The sequence below is a fragment of the Thamnophis elegans genome, chromosome 1 (assembly GCF_009769535.1).
Source record: "Thamnophis elegans isolate rThaEle1 chromosome 1, rThaEle1.pri, whole genome shotgun sequence".
Lineage (NCBI taxonomy): Eukaryota > Metazoa > Chordata > Lepidosauria > Squamata > Colubridae > Thamnophis > Thamnophis elegans.
Window position 1 is genome coordinate 36,813,971 of NC_045541.1, and position 22,915 is coordinate 36,836,885.

General features: G+C 40.9%; 1 protein-coding gene across 5 annotated transcripts in view; it reads right to left on the reverse strand.

The window, feature by feature from the left end:
- FMNL2 (formin like 2) overlaps positions 1 to 19,015 on the reverse strand; it is a 226,486-nt gene extending 207,471 nt beyond the window's left edge. For 4 of the 5 annotated variants that reach the window (XM_032211397.1, XM_032211412.1, XM_032211405.1 and 1 more), the window contains exon 1: positions 18,259 to 19,015. In XM_032211397.1, coding sequence (XP_032067288.1) covers positions 18,259 to 18,375 — 117 coding nt within the window. In that variant the 5' untranslated portion in view covers positions 18,376 to 19,015. Of the gene's footprint in view, positions 1 to 16,242; positions 16,290 to 18,258 lie in introns of those variants that run through there. The other variant, XM_032211419.1, reaches the window with a different exon arrangement.
- Positions 19,016 to 22,915: the final 3,900 nt, after the last annotated feature.

The window sequence follows — 22,915 nt, forward strand, 5'->3', positions numbered from 1 at the left end:
GGGTGGTACCTGGTGGCCAGGGGTGTGGCCCAAAGAGCTTATCTGACTCAGCCTAATCAATGAGAGGACAAGGTCAACCCCATCCTGGATACTCCTCCCCTCACTATGGAGAATCTTACTTGCAACAGCAATATCCAAGATACATAATGCTTTAAGGAACACAAAATATATTTCACACATTGGAAAGACATCTGGAACAAATTCATTTTCTTTCTTCCTCCAAAGATCAGCATATACCACACATGCTCCTAGACAAGCATCTGCCAAAAAAACCCGACCAGATGGATAAGAAGAAAGATAAAAGGAAACGGACTTTATTTGCAAATATTAAGAGAAAGGCGAAAAGAGCCAATTGCCTAACACAAGGGCCAATTGCCAGCAAAATCTGTTGAGAGAAGCAATCAACAGTACAAGTAGAAGTCATTTTCTTGGGTCATTCTCTGATGCATAAAGAGAAATGGCAGGTACTTACATGAAAATGTTAGCAACCAAGCCACAAGATCAGAGGAGGTGAGCTAAGCTTAAGTGGTTGGAGGATGGGGGGAATAAGGGCTTAATCAACACAGTACATTAAGACTCAAGGTCTTAATCAATGTTAAGAAAAAGAAGGGGAAAAAAACCCTTACACCCAAATCTTTCATCCTATTTCTACAGCAATAGAATGTAATTGCGCGTTACATTCCCACCCCTGGAAGGAACCAGGGAACATCACTTTCATGGAAAACAACATCTGCCTGGATCAAAACAAGAGAACAATGAAGGGAATAATAAATATGAAAAGGGGAAGGAAGGAAGGAGGAACAGGATAAAGGTCACTAGGAAAATATGTCATAAAGAATCAAGTTTTTTTTTTTTTTTACAAAATTGGATCTAAAACATATCTTGGCCTTATTTTTAATGCGGACTTGCAAATACTAGGCTTTCATTTTATATACAGTAGAAGAACCATGCTAATAAATAGTAGCCAGCAATCAGGAGCCTGATAACTCTTTTTCCACTAACACATGAACAGGCAATGGGTTTCGTCAGCTGCAGCTCTATCAGTCGCATAGAGTGGCCTGACTGATGTAGGATTAAATTGGGGTCAGGCAGGGGAAGAAAAGAGGGGTATGACCGGTTGGTTATGCAGATGCAAGTTGCATGTGAGACAGATTACAAATGCCTCATCAATTAACAATTGCAGTGGGTTAAAGACCCATTACAAAACTTGATTACACACCTCAAGGAAGCTGTTCTGGCAGGGGGGGGGGGCAAAACCCGAAACTACACCAGCATTAGCGATCAAAAGAAGGCAGATCACATGTATATCACTTTGGCTCACTTAGAAGTCCTTAATAAACACAAGGCAACACATTGCAATTGCTAAGTGATGAGGTACTTGTAATCTGTCTTCGCATGTAACCTGCAACTGCGTATTAGCCACCCTTTGTCTTCTTCCTTTGCTTCATCTCACATTTAAATCCTACATCAGTTTAACCACCAGATGATGAAACGAGCTACAGTTCAAGAAAGCTTATGGTGTTTACTATTTATTCATTAGAAAAGATGCTACCAGACTCCTGATTTTGGAGCTTCATTTTATATAATTTAATTTATATAATATAGTTTAAATGTTAAATATTAGCAGGTATTTTTTGTTTGTTCATAAAGCTGGTGTCTATACATTAATCCTTAAAGGAAGAGCAAGACAGACTGCGAAACTACCCTATCAGTGATGAGATCGCCCGAGAAGGAATCAACCGCTTGGCGCTTCAGATTATCTTCACCCATAATTGCAGGCAACTGGCCTATTCTGTTTTCTACCAAGAAGATTGCAAAAGAAGAATGAAAGGAGCTTATTTTGATGGTTTTACCATCAGTGACATCAGCAGGGGATTCAGGGGAATTCAAAAAAGTAAATCTGGCCACTATGACCGTGCCCCTAAAACCCTGCCCCCTTTTTCCATGCTTCGTGTCTTTGACACACATAAAAAAGGGGAAAGAGTTTCAATCACAGTTGTGGCTAACATCTTTTTTTGTTTGTTCGTTTGTTTGTTTGTTTAATCCTGGGTGTAATTCTCCCAGCAATATCTGAAAGCACAATGATCAAAGCTAAGCTGCATCCACATTTAAGGAATAAAACAGTGATGGCAAATCTTTTTGGCACTGAGTGCCGAAAAGGGAGTATATGAGCGAGTGCGATCGCTTCTGTCTGGGATGCAACCCGGAAGAGGAGCTGCCCAGGGGACATGCATGCGCCGGAAAATGAACATTTGGGTTCTAGCACGCATATGAGCGCCAGCCAACTGGTCTTCTGGGTTTCTGGCACGAATGCGTGCACAACGAACAGCTGGCCAGCACGCATACTCATGCTGGAAAATGGAACACCAGCTCTTCCAGTTTCCAGAACGGCTGCACACACGAAGACCAGCTGGTCATCACGAGTGCATGTGCACCAGAAACCTGGAAAAGGAACAGGCAATGGCGCACATGACAGACAAGATGGTCCTGCATGTCACTTTGGGCACGCGTGTCATAGGTTCCTCATCACGGGAATAAAACATCTATTTGAGGAGAGAACTGAATGTAAAATAAGGGTGTTGAAACCCTGCCAGGGTTTCCTTCTCCCAGCCCAACAATGCAAACAACAACAACAACAACCCCCAACAACCCCCAAGAAATAAGGTTCCTCTTAAATGCCTATAAAGGCAGGACATCTTCAGCGGGGGGTGGGTGGGTGAAGGAGAGGCACATGATGCTTCCAAGCAGAGATTTTCTCTTCTCATTTACAGTATATGAACAATTAATTGCCTCCACTAAAGGTCACCTTTATCACAGTTTAAAACTATTTGTCTGGATCTTGTCAGCTTTTAATTATCTCACCCATGTCATGATTGCAAATTTGCTACTGAACTCTGCTCAACAGCAGAGGCCCTTGCAGGATAATTAACTTCTGTATCATTAACCTGCAAAAATCAATGCTGTTCACCTTTACTCAGCACGCCCACCAAGATGCGCAGCAGTAGCCCAAGATTGATGCTTGGATGCAGGGAAACGCGAGGAAGCCATCCTGTGCCTGCTCCTAATCCTACATTTTACACAGCTTGCTTTCAAGCCTTCCAATAATACACCACGAAAAACGTTTCCTCTCCCACTGAAATAGGACCATGTGAACTCTTACACATATTCTCCGGCTGAAAAACACGCCCACCCCAAAACGGCTTGCATTTCAGTTTATGGCAGGAATCCCATGCTTGAGTCCTGATGAGGCCCACCCAGATTCTGGCCTGTAAGTGACTCCTTCTGGATTTCTACACAGATAACACACCCAGCAGTTAGCTAACACCGTAATCATGAAGTCAGGAGGAATTTCATTTGGAATGTATGTGAAGGGAAAGTTAATTACGGAATACCTTGCCTCTTTGGATAAGTAGAATAAGCAGAACCTGCAAAGCACTCAGTTGCTACGATAACCTCTGCCACGGCCAATACTGGTAGGCCTTGACTTACAACATGGGTGTCAAACTCGCAGCGTCAAGTTGCCATCACGTGATATATCGCAACGCTTTTCCCCTGCGCGGAGCTGGAAGTGGATGTGGTGCATCTGACCCACGAGCCACCAGTCTGACACCTTTTGCAACCTTCTGACGAGCAAAGTCAATGGGGAAACCAGATTCACTTAACAACAGTGTTACCAATTTAATATGCAATGATTCACTTAACAACTGTGACAAGAAAGATCTTAAAATGGGGCAAAATTCACTTAACAACTGTCTCACTTAGCAATGGAAATTCAGGATTCATTTATGGTCCTAAGTCAAGGACTTACATAGTAAATATTTTAATACACTCACATCTTGCCTTTTGGCTGTCATGCAACTCACAGTGGGGCCTTTAGGGCTTTAAACCAGGCCTTTTGGGTTCAACCATTAATGTCTTGAAAGTTTTGTCCAGGGACTTATAAATGGACAGTGGGAAACCTATGGGACTCCCAGATATTGTGGACTCTTCCCAGCAGCTCCCATCACTAGCTATACTGTCTGGGAATCACAATTTAGCAAGATCTGGAGGAACATCGTTCCTTCAGCCTGGTCACAGACTAACTTCCAGAGTAAACCAATGTTAGACTTCAATAGGATCCAGGTCTTCAATTTGGCTTAGTATTCCAGAAAACACTGGCCCTGATGTAACACACTTGGCTCTGTGTCAATCACTAGAATAAATCTGATTCCACTTGAATTTTTCCCTTGGGTCCTCTCCCCCAAAACAGCCCTGAGTTCCAAGATCCATGCCTCACTTCTCGCCATAGCCATAGTCTCTCACAGCTCTGCCTCATCAACGAAACCTCAGTCTTCTCCTCCATAAAAAATCCTGGACTTCAGTTTGCTATTGCCAAGCATCTTTGTTTCCGCTGCTTCTTCCAATCCTTTGAAAGAGAAGGGCAGTTCTCTTCAAAGGGTCCTTCAGCAAGGCAGTTCCCTGACCCCAAAAAGATGGAACAGCATATGTCAATCAAGAGTCCTTTGCCCTACTAAGCTGAATGCCATGGAAACAGCTTTTTCCCTCCCTTCCAAAGTGAGATTAAGAGTGTCTACTTCCTTTCTCCGGGCCTCAAGGGGACAATTTGCAGAACTCTCATTCGAAACACATTCAAATACATTTCCTCCTTGAGATGTGTGGTTTCGGAAGACAGCTTCCACCCTACAGAAACAGCAGAGAAGGAAGAAGCTGACAGAATACACAGAGTGGGATTCACAGAACAGCTGACATGCCATATGAAGATGAAAAAGTTAGGAGTCGTAACAATCTCCAACGTTTTGAACAGTATAGCCAATAACTTTGGAAGTCCCTTGTTCCTAGTGTCTAACTGTGCATTTTTTTTCAAAGACACAACAGAATCTAAAGATTACTTGGCCGCTCAGAGTTGCCTTGAACTGGCAGATGGGTAGAATTTAAATTTAATAAATAAAGAAATTTCAAAACAATATCCATTCAAAACAATATCCGTTCACCAATTACTGAAAAAATCTGTAACAACACAATAAGAATTATATACACATAACACACAATTGAACCCCAAAATTCTGTTGTTGTGAGATATTTGTTAAGTGATTTTTGCCCAATTTTATGACGTTCCTTGCAGCGGTTGTTAAATTAACAATTGCAGTTGTTAAATTAGTAACACGGTTGTTAACTGAATCTGACTTCCCCATTGACTTTGCTTGTCAGAAGGTTGCAAAAGGTGACCACATGACTGTGGGACACCGCAACCGTCATAAATATGAGTCAGTTGCCAAGCATCCAAATCAGAGGGGCATTCGGCTGGTTCGGCTAATCCGGAAGTGGTATGGCGGTGATGGTCGCTGGAACAGGGCAGGGGCCCAGGCCTGCCACGCCCCTGAACCAGTTCTCCAGTCGGTGCTGTCAGTGCAGCCATCTTGTTTTTAAGCTTTGCGCATGCGCAGAACATTTTTAATTGAACTGTACCTGTGCATGCACGCACATCCAGCATGCGCACAAGCGAACCGGCAATAAATGTTCATAAGTCACTTTTTCAAGTGCCATTGTAATTTCAAACGGTCGCTAAATGAACTGTTGCAAGTTGAGGACTACCTATATTTCTAAACCCTATATACAACTGTGAAGGGTCTGGGCTCTTTTTCATTTTATCTTCTTAAATTCTATTTCACACACAGAACATCCTCCTCTCTCTGTTTTTGGGCTGAAAGATTCCATGTGATTTCTACTGGATGCAAGTAAAGGAATTTCAAAAGCTATTAATATTGTTCTGATGAGTCAACTCTTGCAAGAGTGCTACAGCTATTATCACCTTCTTTCTCTCCCTTTCACAGAGTTCTCTAGATCAAGATCCAAAGGCTGAGGATACTTTGATCTTAATATGCTAATGACATGGTTAAAAAGAATGTACGCAAGGGTGTATATATGTGTCAGGGAAAGTGACGAGACAGTCTGTATCAAGGATGTAGTAATAATTGCTGTGTCAAGGGTACTTTACTTGATTGGGCAAGAAAATGTCATATCCTTGAGATAACTTGAACACTTTACATAAACACAGCGACATAGTTATCAAAATATATACCAAAACAGATTATACTCATCAGAAGGAAAAGCTCCAGCAGTAGTTCCATCAGGGAACCCTATTCTGATTTCCAATTGCTCTTTGACAGTGCAATGATTGTAAAAGTGAATTTGCACTCGTTTGCTGTTCATTTCCACCCTCTTCCCACCAACCAAAATCTTGCAGCTGGTTCTGTTGGATGAAGCTGGAACGTCTATAAGACCTTTTTGCTGCTCAAAATTAATTTCAACCCTAACCCTCCTATTATATGTAATCCTCCAAAGAGAATTTTAGGAGACAAAGAAGGATCTACTGTGTGCTTATAATTTAACACTTCCCAAGTCACCATTTTCATCAATGGGTGAGGTCAGATATTTCAAGAAAATCACTGACGAACCAAACCGAAAGCACTCTCCCGCAAGCCTCCTTCCAAAACAACTACTGTATTTTTCAGAGTATAAGATGCTCCTAGCTTTTGGGGAGGAAAACAAGAAAAAAAATCTGCCTATTGCCATGCCCCATTTTCGGCCTCCACATCCTGTTTTCAGCCTCTGCATGCCCCATTTTCAACCTCTGTGCACCTCATTTTCCACCTCTTCCAGGCAGTGGGGATCAGAAAAGGTGGAAAATGGGGCGCATGGAGGCAGCAATAGGCAATGGCAATCCCTGCAGCCTGAAACAGCTGATTGTCGGGAGGCAGATCCAACTGACAATCAGCTGCTTGTGCTAATCAGGCTGTGATGAAGCTGAACTGAAATAGGCTGTTTGCTGCAAGGAGGCAAATTGCTGGGAGGCAGAGGCCAAAGGGTGGGTGCCAGTGCATGAGCAGGGCTACATTCGGTGTATAAGATGCACCAAATATTTACCCTCAGGGGGAGGGGGAATGTGTCTTATATACTCAAAAAAATATGGTAATTTCTCAATACCCAATTCTTTTGTGAAAGAAAATGAAGAATTTTGCAGATGAATTAAAGGTCTTTCTACAAAGCAAGAAATAGGCATGTTTGTGTATCACCAAAATGCTTCTCTGTGCAGCAGAGTGATCATGTCCCCAAGAAATATATGAATTATTTTATGCCTTCAGCACATGTCACGTAATGACACCATAACATTAAACATTGTAATTGTTCAACATTTAATTGTTTTTGCACTGTCTGCTTTTATTGTTGCAAAATGCTAAAAGATATGTCTTGCATCAATATTCTCTAAGAGAGATAATTTCACTCCTTGGTGGAGAAGAAATGCAGATACAGTATAACTAATTTTCAATGGGGCAAGATAGGCCAATGTTTGGGTGCTGGGGGTACATCTGGAACTTGGAAAAGCACAACTGCCATGGAAGACTAATCTACGTCCAAAAGGGAATAAAGTATTCTCTGTCCAGAAGGAGAACCACACGACTCTCAGGATGCCTTCTAACATCTCCTTGGCACTTCTAGGGCACCCAAAATATTGTCTGAAAGATGCTAGTGACAGCTGCTTTGTTTTACAACTTGCCAACTTCACCATTTATCTTTTTAATTGAAGAGATCTTTTCTCGGGAATAAATCTCAGTGCAACCGAATACCACCTACTGTATATGACAAAGGAACATGGTGGCTCAGTAGCTAAGACCCTGAGCTTGTCGATCAGAAAGGTCACCAGTTAGTTGGTTCAAATCCCCTAACACTGCATAACGGAGTGAGCTCCTGTTACTTGTCCCAGCTTCTGCCAACTTAGCAGTTCAAAAGCACGTAAAAAAAATGCAAGTAGAAAAATAGGAACCACCTTTGATGGGAAGGTAACAGGGTTCCATGCGCCTTTGGCGTTTAGTCATGTAGGCCACATGATCATGGAGACGTCTTCGTACAGCACTGGCTCTTTGGCTTTGAAACGGAGATGAGCACCACCCCCTAGAGTCTGGAACGCCTAGCACATAGATGCTAGGAGAACCACCAACCATGACAAAGGAAAATTAATGTCAGTTCCAGTTCTTAATCCAAATTCAAATCAGGTCCCAAAACTGTGCACTGTAGTTTGTTTTTCACAACTTGTGTGAGGAAATAAAATGGTAACCAGAGAGGTAGTTTGGTTGGGGTTTCATTTTAAAATTGCTCTCCCTGCTGCATGGACAATGACAATGAAAATAAGGGGTATCAAACCCAATCACATTGTGATTGTTTTTCCCCTTGCAGAGCTGGGGTGGGCGTGGCCTATATCCAGCCCATGGGCCACCTATTTCACACCCCTGATGTAAGTGATATAGCTTGAAAAAAGGTTCAAACCAGGCATGACTACAGCAGACTCCATCCTAGGTTAGAGTCTGTCCTCAAATTCTACACCTGGTTCACCCATTTTGAGGAGCTAATGGCTTATTTAAGAAAGTACAGATTAGCATGAACTTACATTGGGGGGGGGGGTATTTTATATCTCCCCCACAGAAACTTCTAGTGCTTTTCTGTTATCTCTGAACCTACCTCAGGAAAAAATAAGAAATTAGTCCTGTCAAGAAAGAAATTGTTAATTTTTAAAAAAGCAAGACTGTTTTAAATGAAGACTGCAGACTAGTAAAAGCAATGTCAACGTCCACTCCGAAAGCCATTTTATAGGAAATCAGCAGAGCTATCTCCTCTAATCATGCTCTAAGATTTTGTGATGTACTGAACAATTATTCTCTTCACAGGACAATTCACACTCAAGAGAGCCTCCAGGCATAGCTATTGACCACCCTCATTGTGTTAAATGACTGTAAATCCTACCAAATGACATTATTAACTCTTCTTATGTCAATTTCTGCAGAACTAAAGACTAAATAGTGGCCTTCTCATAAATGGAACATAATTTTCTTGACATGCCTTCCCGAGAACACTAGCTTATAGTTCACTCCCAGAATTATCACCAGCATCACAGTGCAGAGTCAGCATGAAAGTAAAACTCAAGTCATATATGTATTTGGAGTTAAAAAATAAAAATTGCCTTTGACCAATGCAGACATTTAGAATAATATACCAACCTGAACTCAGCTTGAGTATACAACAACACAATATTAGTGGCATTAGCTTCCTTGCTCTTTGCTTTCCTCCCATCCATCTTTTTGTTATCATATTGATGTGTTCTCATGTTCTTTTTCATTCTTTAGTTTATTGTTCTATTATTTTACTTTTATTTTGTTTACACCGTTCTCATATCTTTTTATTGTTGTAAGCTGTCTGCGAGATAGGCAGCAAATAAATTTAATAAATAAATATAAAGAGATAGAAACGGCAAGCCTATTTAGCTCAACACAAGTAAAGCAAGCACGCACGCACACACTCACACACACACAGAGAGGGAAGGGGTTCCGTGGCTCCTTTTAATAGTGTCAAATCAAACACAGGTAGTCTTCAACTTATATTCACAGAAATTTGCTAAGAAACTTGCTAAGTGATGAAGTCGTAAAGTGAGATGTCACCTTAGTGATTTCAATATCTGCAATCCCAGTTGCTATCCTTAATCAAGAATCGTGAATCGTTAAACAAGTAGAGACAAGGATTCCTAATTCTGGAAAGTCACCCCTTGCCCTCTGGAACTGAATAAGCTTCGCAATGGAGATTTTTTTCAATTAATGTCTTTCATTTTCAAAGACCATATGATGGACGCAACGTGACAGATTAGCACCTATATCAATCAAGAAAGACCCAATACATTACACCCATTATTTGGGATGGAAGCTGCCACTGCTAAGCATACAGAGAATTGAAATTCTCATTACTATTGTACAGTGTTCATTTTCTGTCTCTGTTCAGTTCTATGGCAAGAATCGCACACCACTTTAAACTACTCTGTACTTTTTATTGTAGCTGGTAAACCACTATTTATGGCAATCATGGGACAAGCAGTAGCTGATCCTTGTAAAAATAGTCCTGAACCCTTATATATAGTCTTCAGAGTAGTTATTGCTGAAAATTGGCAGCATGGTCTCCTGCCCTTGGGAAGCTCAAAACAACTACGTAAATTGAAAAATAAAATGGGTGAGCCTTAGCAACAAAAACTCAAAGCAAATAAGTATTAGCATCTTTTGGAGAAAAAAACTGATTTTTTTAAAATCAGATTTTAAATGTTCTGCAAAAATGTACTATACAGTTCAAAAATATAATCATCAGCATAATCATCAGCATAAATATATTTATTATTTTATTTGCCAGTGGGAAAATGAAAGATAAAGGTCTCATAATTAACCTACCTCTGAAAGTACAAAAACCAAAAAGTTATTGGGAAAAAATGCAAAACCATGCAAAAATATACCTCTTCTCCAAAAACCCTTAAAAGAGGGAAATTCATACAAAACCTAAACATATCACACACACATTTCAGTTACTCAGATTTTAAATTAAATTAAACATTGTCCACAGAGAGTCATACTGATCACTTTTTCTGTTCCATTGATAAATAGCAAATTCAAAGGCCAACAGCAAAATTCCAACAAAGCTAAATCAACCTTTTGGCAGTGCACCAAGCTCAATAAATTTAAACTTCTTCATATACCGTAAACTAATAAACACTGGATTTTCAATATATAATCCAGCATTACATGAACACTTTTACTTGATGGTTCTATACGTTGCAAAATGTCATCAAATTGTTTGAGTCTATGACTTTGTTCATAAAACCTTATAAATCCAGCCATGGACTAATCAATTAAGAGAAGCCATCACCAGTAAAGTAATGCGAGTATTTGCCAAACCCTACAACAACTAAAATATCCTCCCAGAGAGACATGTCTTCTCAAACCCTCTCTGGATAGGGTGGATAAATTAATGAAAGATAGTAGCCTACCTTTAATTAGTTGGCTAATTAACTATTCCAACTGCATTACCTCTCCCATAGAAAGTATATAAATTATGGTTAGGCTCAGAAGGCTTCTCTTCACAAGTTACCAATAATATGAGAGAGAAGAGTGTCCCTGAACCTACATTGTCAATACGCCACATGACAGCCACTTCAGGATTGTTAGATAACCCACATCAAAGGAATTAGAGTCCATTATATTCATCCCTTAATTCAAACTAAGGGATCAAACACTTACAAAGTATGAGATTGGTATCTGTTCCATAGGACTCTTAACAGTAGTGCTATAGTGCAATAGCCTGCTTATTTTCTGCCTCCAATGAACTCCATGAGGAAGTTGCTGGTGTATCATCTCATACCCTTCCTTCAAGCCAAAGAGGTATCCCTGAATTCAGACACATGCCTCCCATCATGCAATGCAGGCATACGGAGTCTGTTTTGAGACTTCTGCTAGATGGGCCTGAGCATCTGTTCGACACATTATGTCGAAGCTTTAAAACCAAAAACAAAACATCCCCAAGCTAGAGAGAGGTGAGTCTGTAGATTTAGACTTTTAAAAGCATGCACATGAGAACTAATCACCTTAATCTGATCTCTGCTTGAAAAGCTCGTTCTGGTTCTTTTCTCAACATCAACTCTACATTCAATAGCCACTTGCATAATGTGACGTTCCTGCCAAAGAGGAAATGGTATTCTTCATGTGAGAAACACCCCTAATGTACGACTCAGTGATCACTTAATATCAGCAGCACCTCATTAGACTACCCAATCCTTTCTGCAACCTCAGCCCTGGCCTCCACCTCCTCCTCTGGCCACGTGTCTTCCTTCAGAAACATTAATTTTATTACAGGTTGCTGGAGGGAGGACACCCATTTGGAAACCCAACCTTATCCGCTATATTCTATGGGGTCTCAGCCCGAACGGTTCTGTGCACAAGCCAGAAGAGCGAGAGCAATTCAGACACCCTCCTTCTCCCAGCTCCCTTCTTAAAAATGCAAACAGAAGAATGAAAAACACAAAGAGGAAATATTCAGAGCAAGGAATGATGTAAGAACCAATGATGTGTTTCTGGCTGCACAAGGCCATTCTGAATAAGTCTGGCAAGAGCTGTACAAGCCTCATTCACAGATGCGAACAGACATTACTTTTTGGGCGCATGCAAGTTATTTGGACAAAAGCATCCCCTCTTCGTCTTCTTTTTGTGTTTCTGGGAGAGGGTAGTAATGAGGAAATCATAAATGAAGGGGCTATTTCATCAGAGATTAGTTTCCAGAATTAAATTAGTTTAGGGGCCCAAATCATATTCTGCAAATTTTCATAAGATGTTGAGGTTATTTCACAATGATAAGAAATCACATTCTGCACATATTCAAACTGTTTTTTAACATAAAGTATGGGTTCAACTAGATGATCTCCAAAGTCCCTTTCCACCCATACCTTCTTAGGCAGGTAATGATACATAAACCTGGAAGAAAATCCTAGTAAATCATCTCTCAAATGTTCAGTCAGTCAGGCAACAGAGATTCCTAATGCATCCTGAGAATGACAAATTTTCTTTTACTTCTAACCTCACAGCAAAAGGGCTTGGCTGTGATTAGTACAGGCAGTCCTCAACCTACAACCACAATTGAACCCAAAATTTATGTTGCTAAGTGAGAAATTTGTTAAGTGAGTTTTGCTCCATTTTACAACTTTTCCTGCCACATTTGTTAAGTGAATCACTGAAGTTGTTAAATTAGTGACACAATTGTTAAGTGAATCTGGCTTCCCCATTGACTTTGCTTGTCAGAAGATCACATGACCCTGAGACACAGCAACCGTCATAAACATGAACCAGTTGCCAAGCATCTAAATTTTCACCACACGACCATGGGGATGCTGCAAAAGATCATAAGTCACTTGTTTCAGTGCTGTTTGTAAGGGCCACTAAATGAACTGTTGTAAGTTGAGGACTACCTGTACTCAGGTTGGAAACCATCAGGAGTTACCAGAATCTGAGGCAGTGTGGAAAAGTGGAAAAGCAATTGCAAACCACCTTGATAGTACTGCCCATAAAACAAAACAAAAAACCCTGAACGTGCCATTAAGTCATGAAGAGACAAGCTCAACTAAGAGATGATTTACTTTAGCCAGCAATACAAAAACTTGCTTTGAAAAGTGTTTTGACATGCATAAAGAGATAACAAGACCCCAAAGGTATAGCTGAAGCAAAACCTACATATATAGTTTAAAAAATCCCTGTGAAATATAGCTAAATTTAATAATTTAACCTGACAGATCTTTTCTTTTTTTCACTCTGAGATAGACCCAGCTCAGCTTCTTTGTTTCTCACTCTTTTTCACAGGCAATACAAATTTTGGAGCAGCTAGCATCTTCTCCTGGCTGATTAGAAATTCTGTCATGATAAAAAGAAGAAAGCAGAGTGTGTTGCTGCTGCTTCTACTTTCTCGCTTCAAACACAGCTTAAATTAGTCCGAAACAAAGCAACATTCTGCAGGCTTTGTTAATTTGAAAGGATACAACCAGAATTGCTTGGGAAAAGATACATCACCATTCATTTTCAGATCCAAATATGAAAAATAAAAGGTCAGGCGATGCAGGTCAGCGAAATTGGGGAGGCACTAGCAGGATTCCTTCCCCCCCCCCCCCATTTAGGTTGCTCAACCTTTTTGATTACCAAAAATGAGAGCTTTGACATTTCAGTCATAAGTAGTGTTGGAAAAACACAAATTACTTTGACTGCTGGATGCCTTCACGGTTATTCAACATTCTAATATTCTTCCACAAAGCATAGATTGTCAAAGGAAAGTGGTGCCAGGAAAATCTCTATCAATTCCACCAGCTCAGATTTTATTAAAAAAAAAACCAGGCATCCATCCCCCCACCATGTGGATCTGTTCCTTTATGACATTGCCTTGTAGGAAAGAAAGAAAGAGAAAAAAAACAGAAAAGCATCTATAGTTTCCACAATGCTGCACATTGTAGTAAGCCCTGGTTCAATCCAAACCTGGACCAATTACATGGTGGCTTAGGATAACGCAAAAACCTTGTCACTTATTCCATCACTCCTGTTCAATAATTTCTAATACCTCATTTCAAAAGTTCTTTGAAATGCCAAGGGAATTTCTTAAATGGGTCAGTTTCCATCATGTATTCAAAGCAATTAATGCTTGTAACTAGATCCAACAACCAGCTGCTTTGTGCATAGAATTCGGAACATAGTTTTGGGTAAGACTAAAGTTATCCCATCTGGAACAAGAAGAACCCCATGCTACACAGAGAACAAGGGCAGATGCCTACTCCAACAGGAAAAGTGTAACTGAGTCTGATGAACTCTAGTAATAAATAAACCATCACTAGATCAGTGGTTAAGCTACAAGCTGCAGTGGTTAAGCTACAACCAATCAGTAGTTAAGCTACAAGTGGTTCCTGCATGGTGCGAAACCCTATTGGTTTTAAAACCAGAGGACAGAACCATGGTTTTAAAACCAATAAGGGTTTGCGGTTCACCGACAAATGTGTGCCCGACAAATGCGCATCAACAAAACCGCTGCGACAAAACCGTGATGTCAAAAGCGCACCCACTAAAGCGCGTTGACAAATGCGCGCCGATAAAAGCGCGCCATCGAAAACAACGCGAAAACAATGGTAACAACATTAACAACCCTAACCCTAACCTAAAAACCCTAATCGCGCTTTTGTGGGCGCTGTTTTGTTGGCGCGCTTTAGTGGGCGCGCTTTCGACGTCGCCGTTTTGTCACGGCGGTTTTGTCAGCACGCATTTGTCGTGCGTGCATTTGTCGGGTCACGAGGGTTTGCATCATCACGCTGTAGCTTGCCACTGATTTAAAAGGGGGGGAACCATCTACTTGAAGCCTTTCTGGATTTTAATGACTTGCCATGCACTTACTTGTTACTAGTTATCCAGATTTCAGGCGTTTTCTTTCCCCCGCCTCCAGCTTTTCATGGACATCATGAAGACAAAACTAGGCCCTCTGGCATGAAAAGCCCTAACTTGATCTGTGCTTTTTCCTGCCTCTTTTAATGATTTTGGCGACAATGCCAGCATTTTTATTTTCATACAGCGTCTCTTATAGAAGAGTTCTCTGGCTGATATCCTAAACCTCTTATCATGTAATACCAAATGCTTTTAGCACTTTTCCCTGCCAGCTACCCAGGAGTATCTAGAGATGCCTTTCCGATGCATTTGCTGCATTTTTCAAGACAAACTGTCACGACCTGTTTTAGTAAACAGAAACCCTCTTTACAGATTTACTTTATATTTTACTTTTTACATTTTTACTCTTTATTTCTACTTTCTGGGTACAGAATTTGTAATCTATGAATACTTATTTATACCCATCCAACTGAGATTTATTCAATAAAGCCATGCATAGCTTTAAGCAACAGGTGAAGCTCTTGCTGAAGTTGCTTGACCCTAGAACAGGGATGTCAAACTTGCGGCCCACAGGCTGGATGCATCATAAGCTGGTCACGCCCACGTCCCATTTAGCAAAGGGGGGGGGGAAGTGTCGTGATATGTCACGTGACGCCACTGTGACAATGCAAGTTTGACACCCCTGATCTAGAATATCTATAATGTGTAACTATTATAGTTTGTAAATCACTATTATGTCTTTTTGACTTAACATGTGGGGTTCTAGCCAACTCTGTCTTATTCAACAGGTGATGGTTAAACAAATCAAATCTAACAACCTTATGCATGTCATCATTCAAATTGTCCAAATACAGTTCAAAGGTCTATCCATTCTCAAGCATAGATATTATTAGAAGTTTCAGACCCAGTTCATAGCTCACAATAAGTCATAATTTGTTTGATCACAGACAACCCAATATCACAATTGGCTAGGTTCACACAATACACTGTCATAAGTCATGGATCCAAATCATAATGGCTGGGTTCATATAACATACTAGGTCAAAATAATTAGTACAACTCATGAGTTCAGATCTATGAATCAGGTTTCTCACACATTTTTTAAAGACATAATCAGCACAAAGTAACCAATCATGCCTTAACCCATGCAGTTATTTAATAGCTCAGTGTTTGATTATGTTAACTGAGTAAACAGTAGCTCAACAAATGTGTCACAGAAACGTTGCTGTCTCAAAGTTCAAAACCTATATAGATTACATACATCCTGGAAGTTCCGTAGGTTCTTGCCAAGGCATTTGGATTTTCCACATATTTAAAGAGCATGTTGAAAACACCAATTTATTTTGAGGTGGTGGATCCCCATAAAGGAAAAAGTTGTTTCCAAACAGAGACACATGAGCCATGCAGCAGCGATCCAAAAACAGTCTGATACAGACATGAATGAAAGACTTTGATAACAAATACATCATATATCACTTACATGTTTTATCATCACTGTTACATCATAATATATAATTTGATCCTCTAGAACAGGAACAGATAGGGGATCTGAGACATTGGGGTGAAAGTAGGCATAGGAAATACCTTTATCTCTCAATCCACCTCAAAGAGTGGCCACCTATTTTATCATCTCAACATCTTACAAAGTAGGTTGGGACTGAGAAAATGAGGGCCCAAAAATCACCCAGAGAGTTTCATGATCAAGTGTGGATTTGAACTTCGGAGTTTCTCAATTCTAGTTCTTTGCAGTATACCACCCTGGCTCTTCTGCTTCATCAAATGCATGACATTACAGACATTAGCTCATTATTGCTTCCATTTAAAAATAATTTCCTCTGTTGCATAATTAATTGTTCCTCTCTTTTTTTTTTTTGCCTAATTTTACAAGACAGTCTCTACCTGGATAAAACTGCAAAACCAAGAGTGGTGCAAGTACAAACCAGAAGTAAAGGCAATTTTTTCAGCTTCCTTCAAGACACTTTTTTTCCTTATTGGATATGCGCTCAAGAGTCAATGCCTCCCTACTCCAACAGTATTTGTGCTTTGACAAACTAGCATGCTAAAGATTTTAAAAAGGAACTATTGTAACCCTACTGAGGACAAAATCCCCAGCTCAAAGTTTTTGAGAATTGATACATCTGTCCTCTAAAACTAAGTATACAGACTGACCTCAGAAGTCATTTTAAAAAACCTTTATCAATGCCAATTGTAATGTTGCTTGCACATTCTACGCACATAAATGCCAATGGATAGTCTATAGTTTTCATACTGTATTACAAAGTTAAATTCACAAAAAGATATCAAGAATAATAGCAAATTAACTTCTTCAATATTTTAAAGAAAAGCTGAGATTCCTTAGAATACATACATGGATTTACGAAATACATAAAACCTTGTGCCAAATGCTATTAAGTTATGGCACTCAAAAGGGAAAACAATCCGTGGACTAAACATCACATCAATCATTTATCCAGCATTATCTATTGAAATTGTGGATCTAATGAGAAAAAAAATAGTCTCTTATATACACCATGTTATATAGGAAGACACAGTTAGTTAAGATCCTTAAATGTTTCTGAAGCAAAATACTCAGGGCAATTGAGATGTGGATGCTGTCAATATGCAGTTTCTCTTAATCATTCAAGAAATAACAAGGAAAGCCCCCAAACCTCAAACCTAGTGCATTTCCAGTGCACTACAAGTATATTTCTACAAAGTGCAATCCTTTTGTGCACTTTTATTCCAAATCAGTGCTACCATGATCAATCACACTTGTTGGGGAGTAAAGGTGTATATAGAATAGGATCCCTTCCCCTGACCAGATTTGAAAACTTAATAACCAACAAGGGGTGTCAGGGTTTTCACCCCGGATTCAAAGAGGGAATGATTTTCCCCGACTGTTCCAGGTTTTCCCGACCGCTTTTCCTCTTCCACCTCTGCTTGCAAATGAGATGCAGATCTTCGCTGGGAACAAACCAGTAGTAGGAAGTGAATGGCCGCTTGGAAAGCAATAACTTTAAGCGGAGCCCGGATCTCACTGGATCGTAACACTTTTCAAACCCTCCAGGGGCTTCCCCGTCCGCTTTGAACCAAGCCTGTGCCGGAGAAAGCCAGGCACTTATTGCAGGTTCCCCGGTTCCTTTGCACATCCCTTCGTACGGGGACAGCGACTCTCTGGCGAAGCTCGCCCCTGGCCCCACTCCGCTTCAAACAATGGATCAGCTGCTGCAGAGACAGGGCGATTTTCCACATACCATTCCGAGCCCCTTTCCTTCTCCTCCCCCCTCCCTTTGGGCTGACAAAATAAAAGCCCATCTGAAGATCGCGACGGGATGGGGACCCCACCGCTCCCCCTCGCCGCTGCCTGCCTGGCGCATGCTGGCAAAAGGAGGCTGGGGGGGGGGGGAGTGGAGAGAAGGGCCGACCCCGTTTTCCTCCTCCATTGGGCTGTCTGTGCTGCGCTGGACCGGGATGGGGAGGCAAAAAGCCCACTCACCAGCACGACGGCGAATCTTTCTTCCAGCTCTCCCGGTTCGGGCATGGGGAGCTTGAGGGGTAGATTGTGCGCCCTGAAGTCCGTCTGCTGAGAGTCCATGCTCCCCGCATTGCCCATGGCGACGGCCCTTCCTCGAGGAAGGGGAGCGGGGGAGATCGGTCCACCTCTCCGCTCGGGTTTCTCCTGCCGGATTTCAAGCTGCAAACCGTCGTCGCTTCTCCGCCAAGCTCCGCGCGCTGCAAGCCGAGTCGTTCCCTAGTACTCCTCCGGTACTCCTTCCCCGCCCAGTCAACCAGCGCTCTGCTCTCCTCTCCTCTCGCTCCACGCGCCGATTCCCTCCAGCGCCCCACGCGCGCAACCCCCCCAATTTTTTTTTAAGAATTAGAGCCGCGGGGAGGCGAGGCGCACAGATCTCTGTCTCCCTCTAGGAACGGGCTTGGAAATGCCCGCCCTCCGCCTTCTCCTCCGCCTCCTCCTCCCCAGCACAATCGGACTCCCTTTCTTCCAGCGCTCGTGGGGGAAACCCGGGAGCTTAGAGGCAGCATGTTGCATGCTGTTCACTCCAAGCAGCCCGGGCTAGAAAAAGCATGGCTGGGGCGGAGCAGTCCTCCTTAGCAAGCCCGCAGGTGGCCTCTGGACGGTCGGCTGCAGCCAGAGTCGGGCTCGCCCGCCCCCCTCCACCCCGCGCAGCGCCTACCAAGCGCAAGCCGCAGAAGAGAACCAGCCACACTCTACAGACACCGCGCACCGCAGCACAAAGCCCCCTCTTCCTCAGACACCTCCTCCGCAGCTTCTCCACGCCCCTGCCCCGGGGAGAGCTGGGAAGCGTAGTCCTAGTCTTTTACACGGGACCGCGTCTGCCGACATACCTGCCTCTTACCTTCTCCCTCTCTCCGCGTGAACGTATTGAAATGCTTTTGGGGTTTTTTGTCTTCTTTTTAAATAGCGGACTCTCCACTTCTGCCATTTGCAAGCAGAAACATGATTTGCATTGCACTGGTGAGCTTTGAGATCTTCTAGACATGATCAGAATAGTGATCTTTTCCACAAAAGATTGAGGTGCCCTGTTTTGAGATGCTGGCTGAGGACAGCAGAGCTTTGTCCAAGGTTTGTGTCCCAAAAAGCAAATTCCTGGATTTACCCAGCAAACTAAGCCTTCAGTCCTAGTTTACAAAGAAACTATATTTTAGTTTAGCATATTGGGTGAACCAGTCATGGCATGTCAGAAAAGGACAGCCCATTTATTCTTTATATATCTGTTTGAATTCTGCCATCAGGTTACAAGATCATCAATTTATATTTAAACACCTATGGTACAAAATAATAAAAATAAATGATTGTAACCGTAATGCCTGAAAAAAAGGTCCCCTTTGTAAGATTTTTGCTACATAGTTGTCAAAAAGCCTTCACAGGCCTTTGAAATCAAGAATAGCAGGTATACATTTGATTGCTTACCTCACTTTTCACTAATATTTCTCTTCCATCCCCACCCCAGGAAATATGTTTCATGGTATAATATCTCAGCTATTTTAAAAATATAAAATTCAAAGAGGAATTTATAGCCAGCACATGAGAGACTTCTTCTAAAAAAAATAAGAATGTATTGGTTATTCTAGTTTCACAGAAATAAACCAGCTTGTCATCAAGTGGATATTTACCTGGAACCTGTACTAGATAATGGTGTAATGTTCTTAAAAGAAAACACTTCTTAAGAGTACAGCTTATTAAGCAATATGTGAAATGGCAGCTGTGAATAGGATTGAGATGAGCTTTCTTGCTGGAATTCACTGGAATAGCAGAATGGTTTCCATAAAAACATAGGAAACTGGTGGCAGAAAAAGACCCAGTGGTCCATCAAGTATGCCTTTTGAGGTTTTTTGTTTGTTTTTGTTTTCTTTTTAACTGATTATTTATTTATTTATATTTTATTATTTCACTTAGAAATATTTGTAATCCCAATCAGTAAGTCTCTTTTCTCTTTTTGCCTGCACTGATCTGGTTACTTGGCCTTGTTTATCAAAGAGTAGAACTAGGGAAAGGTCATTCTTTGGAATAAAATGGAGCCATCATTATATTTACTACCTAACGGGAGTTTAATGGCTGTTCCTTCCTTGTATACACATCCCTTTTGAGCTTGTGCCATTGACTCCATACAGAAAGGTGGACTTGAATTACACTGTCTACCATTTTACCAATTCTGATTGCCACTGAGGATGTTTGTAACATCTGCCACCAGATGAAAATCCTGACATGTTTTGGTTGAGCCTTCCCAATCGTTTCCCAATATATTGAAGATATATCACATTTTCTAATTATACACATAGTCCTAGAGTTACCACCATAATTGAGCCCTGCAATTATGGTTGTAAGTTAGGATGGTTGTGGGTCACTTCGTGACCTGATCTGCTTTTACAACCTTTTTTGCTGAGATTAAGGGAACAATGTATTAGTTAAGCCAACCCATTGTTTACTTTGGACTTTTTTTTTTGCTAAAAACCAGGAAAAAAACACCAGTTTGTGCAAAAAAAAAATGTAAATCATGGTCACATGACCGCAGGGGGCTAAATGTGAGCTGATTGCCAAGCAGCCAAAATGTGATCATATAAGCAGGGGGTAGGGGTGATATTAGAACTTCAAAACTAGGTTGTAATTAGCTTTTAGAGAAAGGATGACTTATTTCAGAACTCTGAATGGTCAAGAAGCAATTAGTCATAAGGAGGACTACCTGTACAGCTTTTGAAACTACAGGAGTTGGAACTACAGCAAAATTGAAAGATGTGGTTTGAGAAAGGCTGTCCTGGTTCATGCTTTGGGTTCAGATTCTGAAATGGTCATTCTTTGTTTTTCTAAGTAGTCCAAGCAAAGCCTTTGAACCATTATAGGTAGTCCTCAGGTCACAACAGTTCACTTAGTGACTGTTCAAAATTACAACACTGAAAAAAGTGACTTATGACCTCTTTTCACAGTCACAACCTTCGCAGCATCCCCATGATCATGTGATCAAAATTCAGATGCTCGGCAACTGGTTCATATTTGTGACCGTTGTTGTGTCCCAAGGTAATTTGCTTCTGACAAACAAAGTCAATGGGGAAGCCAGATTCACTTAACAACTGGGTTACTCATTTAACAACTGCAGCGATTCACTTAACAACTGAGGCAAGAAAGGTCGTAAAAATGGGGCAAAACTCGCGTAACAAATGTCCCTCTTAACAACAGAAATTTGGGACTGAATTGTGGTCATAAGTCAAGGAGTACCTGTATTCATAACACCACACAGGCAAGAAAAATGAATGTTTCTTATTGTAAAGCAACACAATACTTTATCTTGAATAGAATTTTGGAATAAAGTGGAAAATAAGAACCAATGTTTCCCTATTTAAGGAAAAAGCATTTTTAATTTATCCGATAAAGTATTCTTGCTTTGGTTCTTGCTAAGGACAAAACTGCAGAAGATGCTATAAAAACATAGTAACATTGCATCTCATTATTACATTTACTAGCCAGACAAGATTAAAATACTTCTAGTAGCTCTATTAATTGAATCAATATATCTGTTATTTATTAGATTTTTTCCATTTTTTAAATCAATTCAAGGCAGCAATCTTTCATAATGCCCACCCACCCACCTTTATTTTCTCCACAATACAACCCTCAGATGTAGGATGGGCTGACAGAAAGCAATGGCCCCCAAATTGTCCAACATCTTCTTAACCCTATATCAAACTGGCTCTGTATCTGCCTTCTGTCTGAACTCACATATAGTTAGTGCTCGAGTTACAACCACAACTGACCCCAAACTTTCCATTGTTAAGTGAGGTTTTTGCCCCATTTTATGACCTGTCTTGCCACAATTGTTCAGTGTATCACTCAGCTGTTTGTAACATGGTTGTTAAGTGACTCTGGCTTCCCCATTGACTTTGCCTGTCAGAAGATTGCAAAAGGATACTACAAGCGTCGTAAATATGAACCAGTTGCCACCCGCCCAGATTTTGATCACCTGAGCATGGGGATGCTGCAAATTATAACCAGTCATAATTTACTTTTTCCGTGCCATTGTAACTTCGGTCACTAAATGAATGGTTTAAATTGAGGACTACCTGTATGTGTTTGTGCATGCATTTGTGATTCACATAAAAGGAAGGAGGCTTCATCTGAACAATCCTGGACATCATGTTGATGTGTTTGATTTCTTCATCCTTCCTTTCCCAAGCTTTTTTATAATTTTGCATTCAATTTTATTTCAAATTCCTGCTCTACTATGGAACAGTCAGTTTTATGCATCTTACATTGTTTATCAATTTAACATTATTCTATTAACTACGCTGTAATGTGTTGCTGTTATTCTGACATTTTTATATTTTGCTTTCATACCTCAAATAACCATGAAATCTGCTCACTTACTGAGCATATTAGAAATGTAACTCATAAGCAAGAAGATCAGTGCAAAAATACCCAAATGTAACTCATAAGCAAGAAGATCAGTGCAAAAATCATTAAACTATGTATTAGGGATAAGACCTAGTGGACATTGCAAACATATGTCAGGGAATTGTGCAGCAGCTGTCCAGATAAAGTCGGAGACATTAACAGAAACTTGTAGTTTTTATTGTCGTCATCCAGAAAGAGAAAACACAAGATAGTCAGGAACACAAGAATA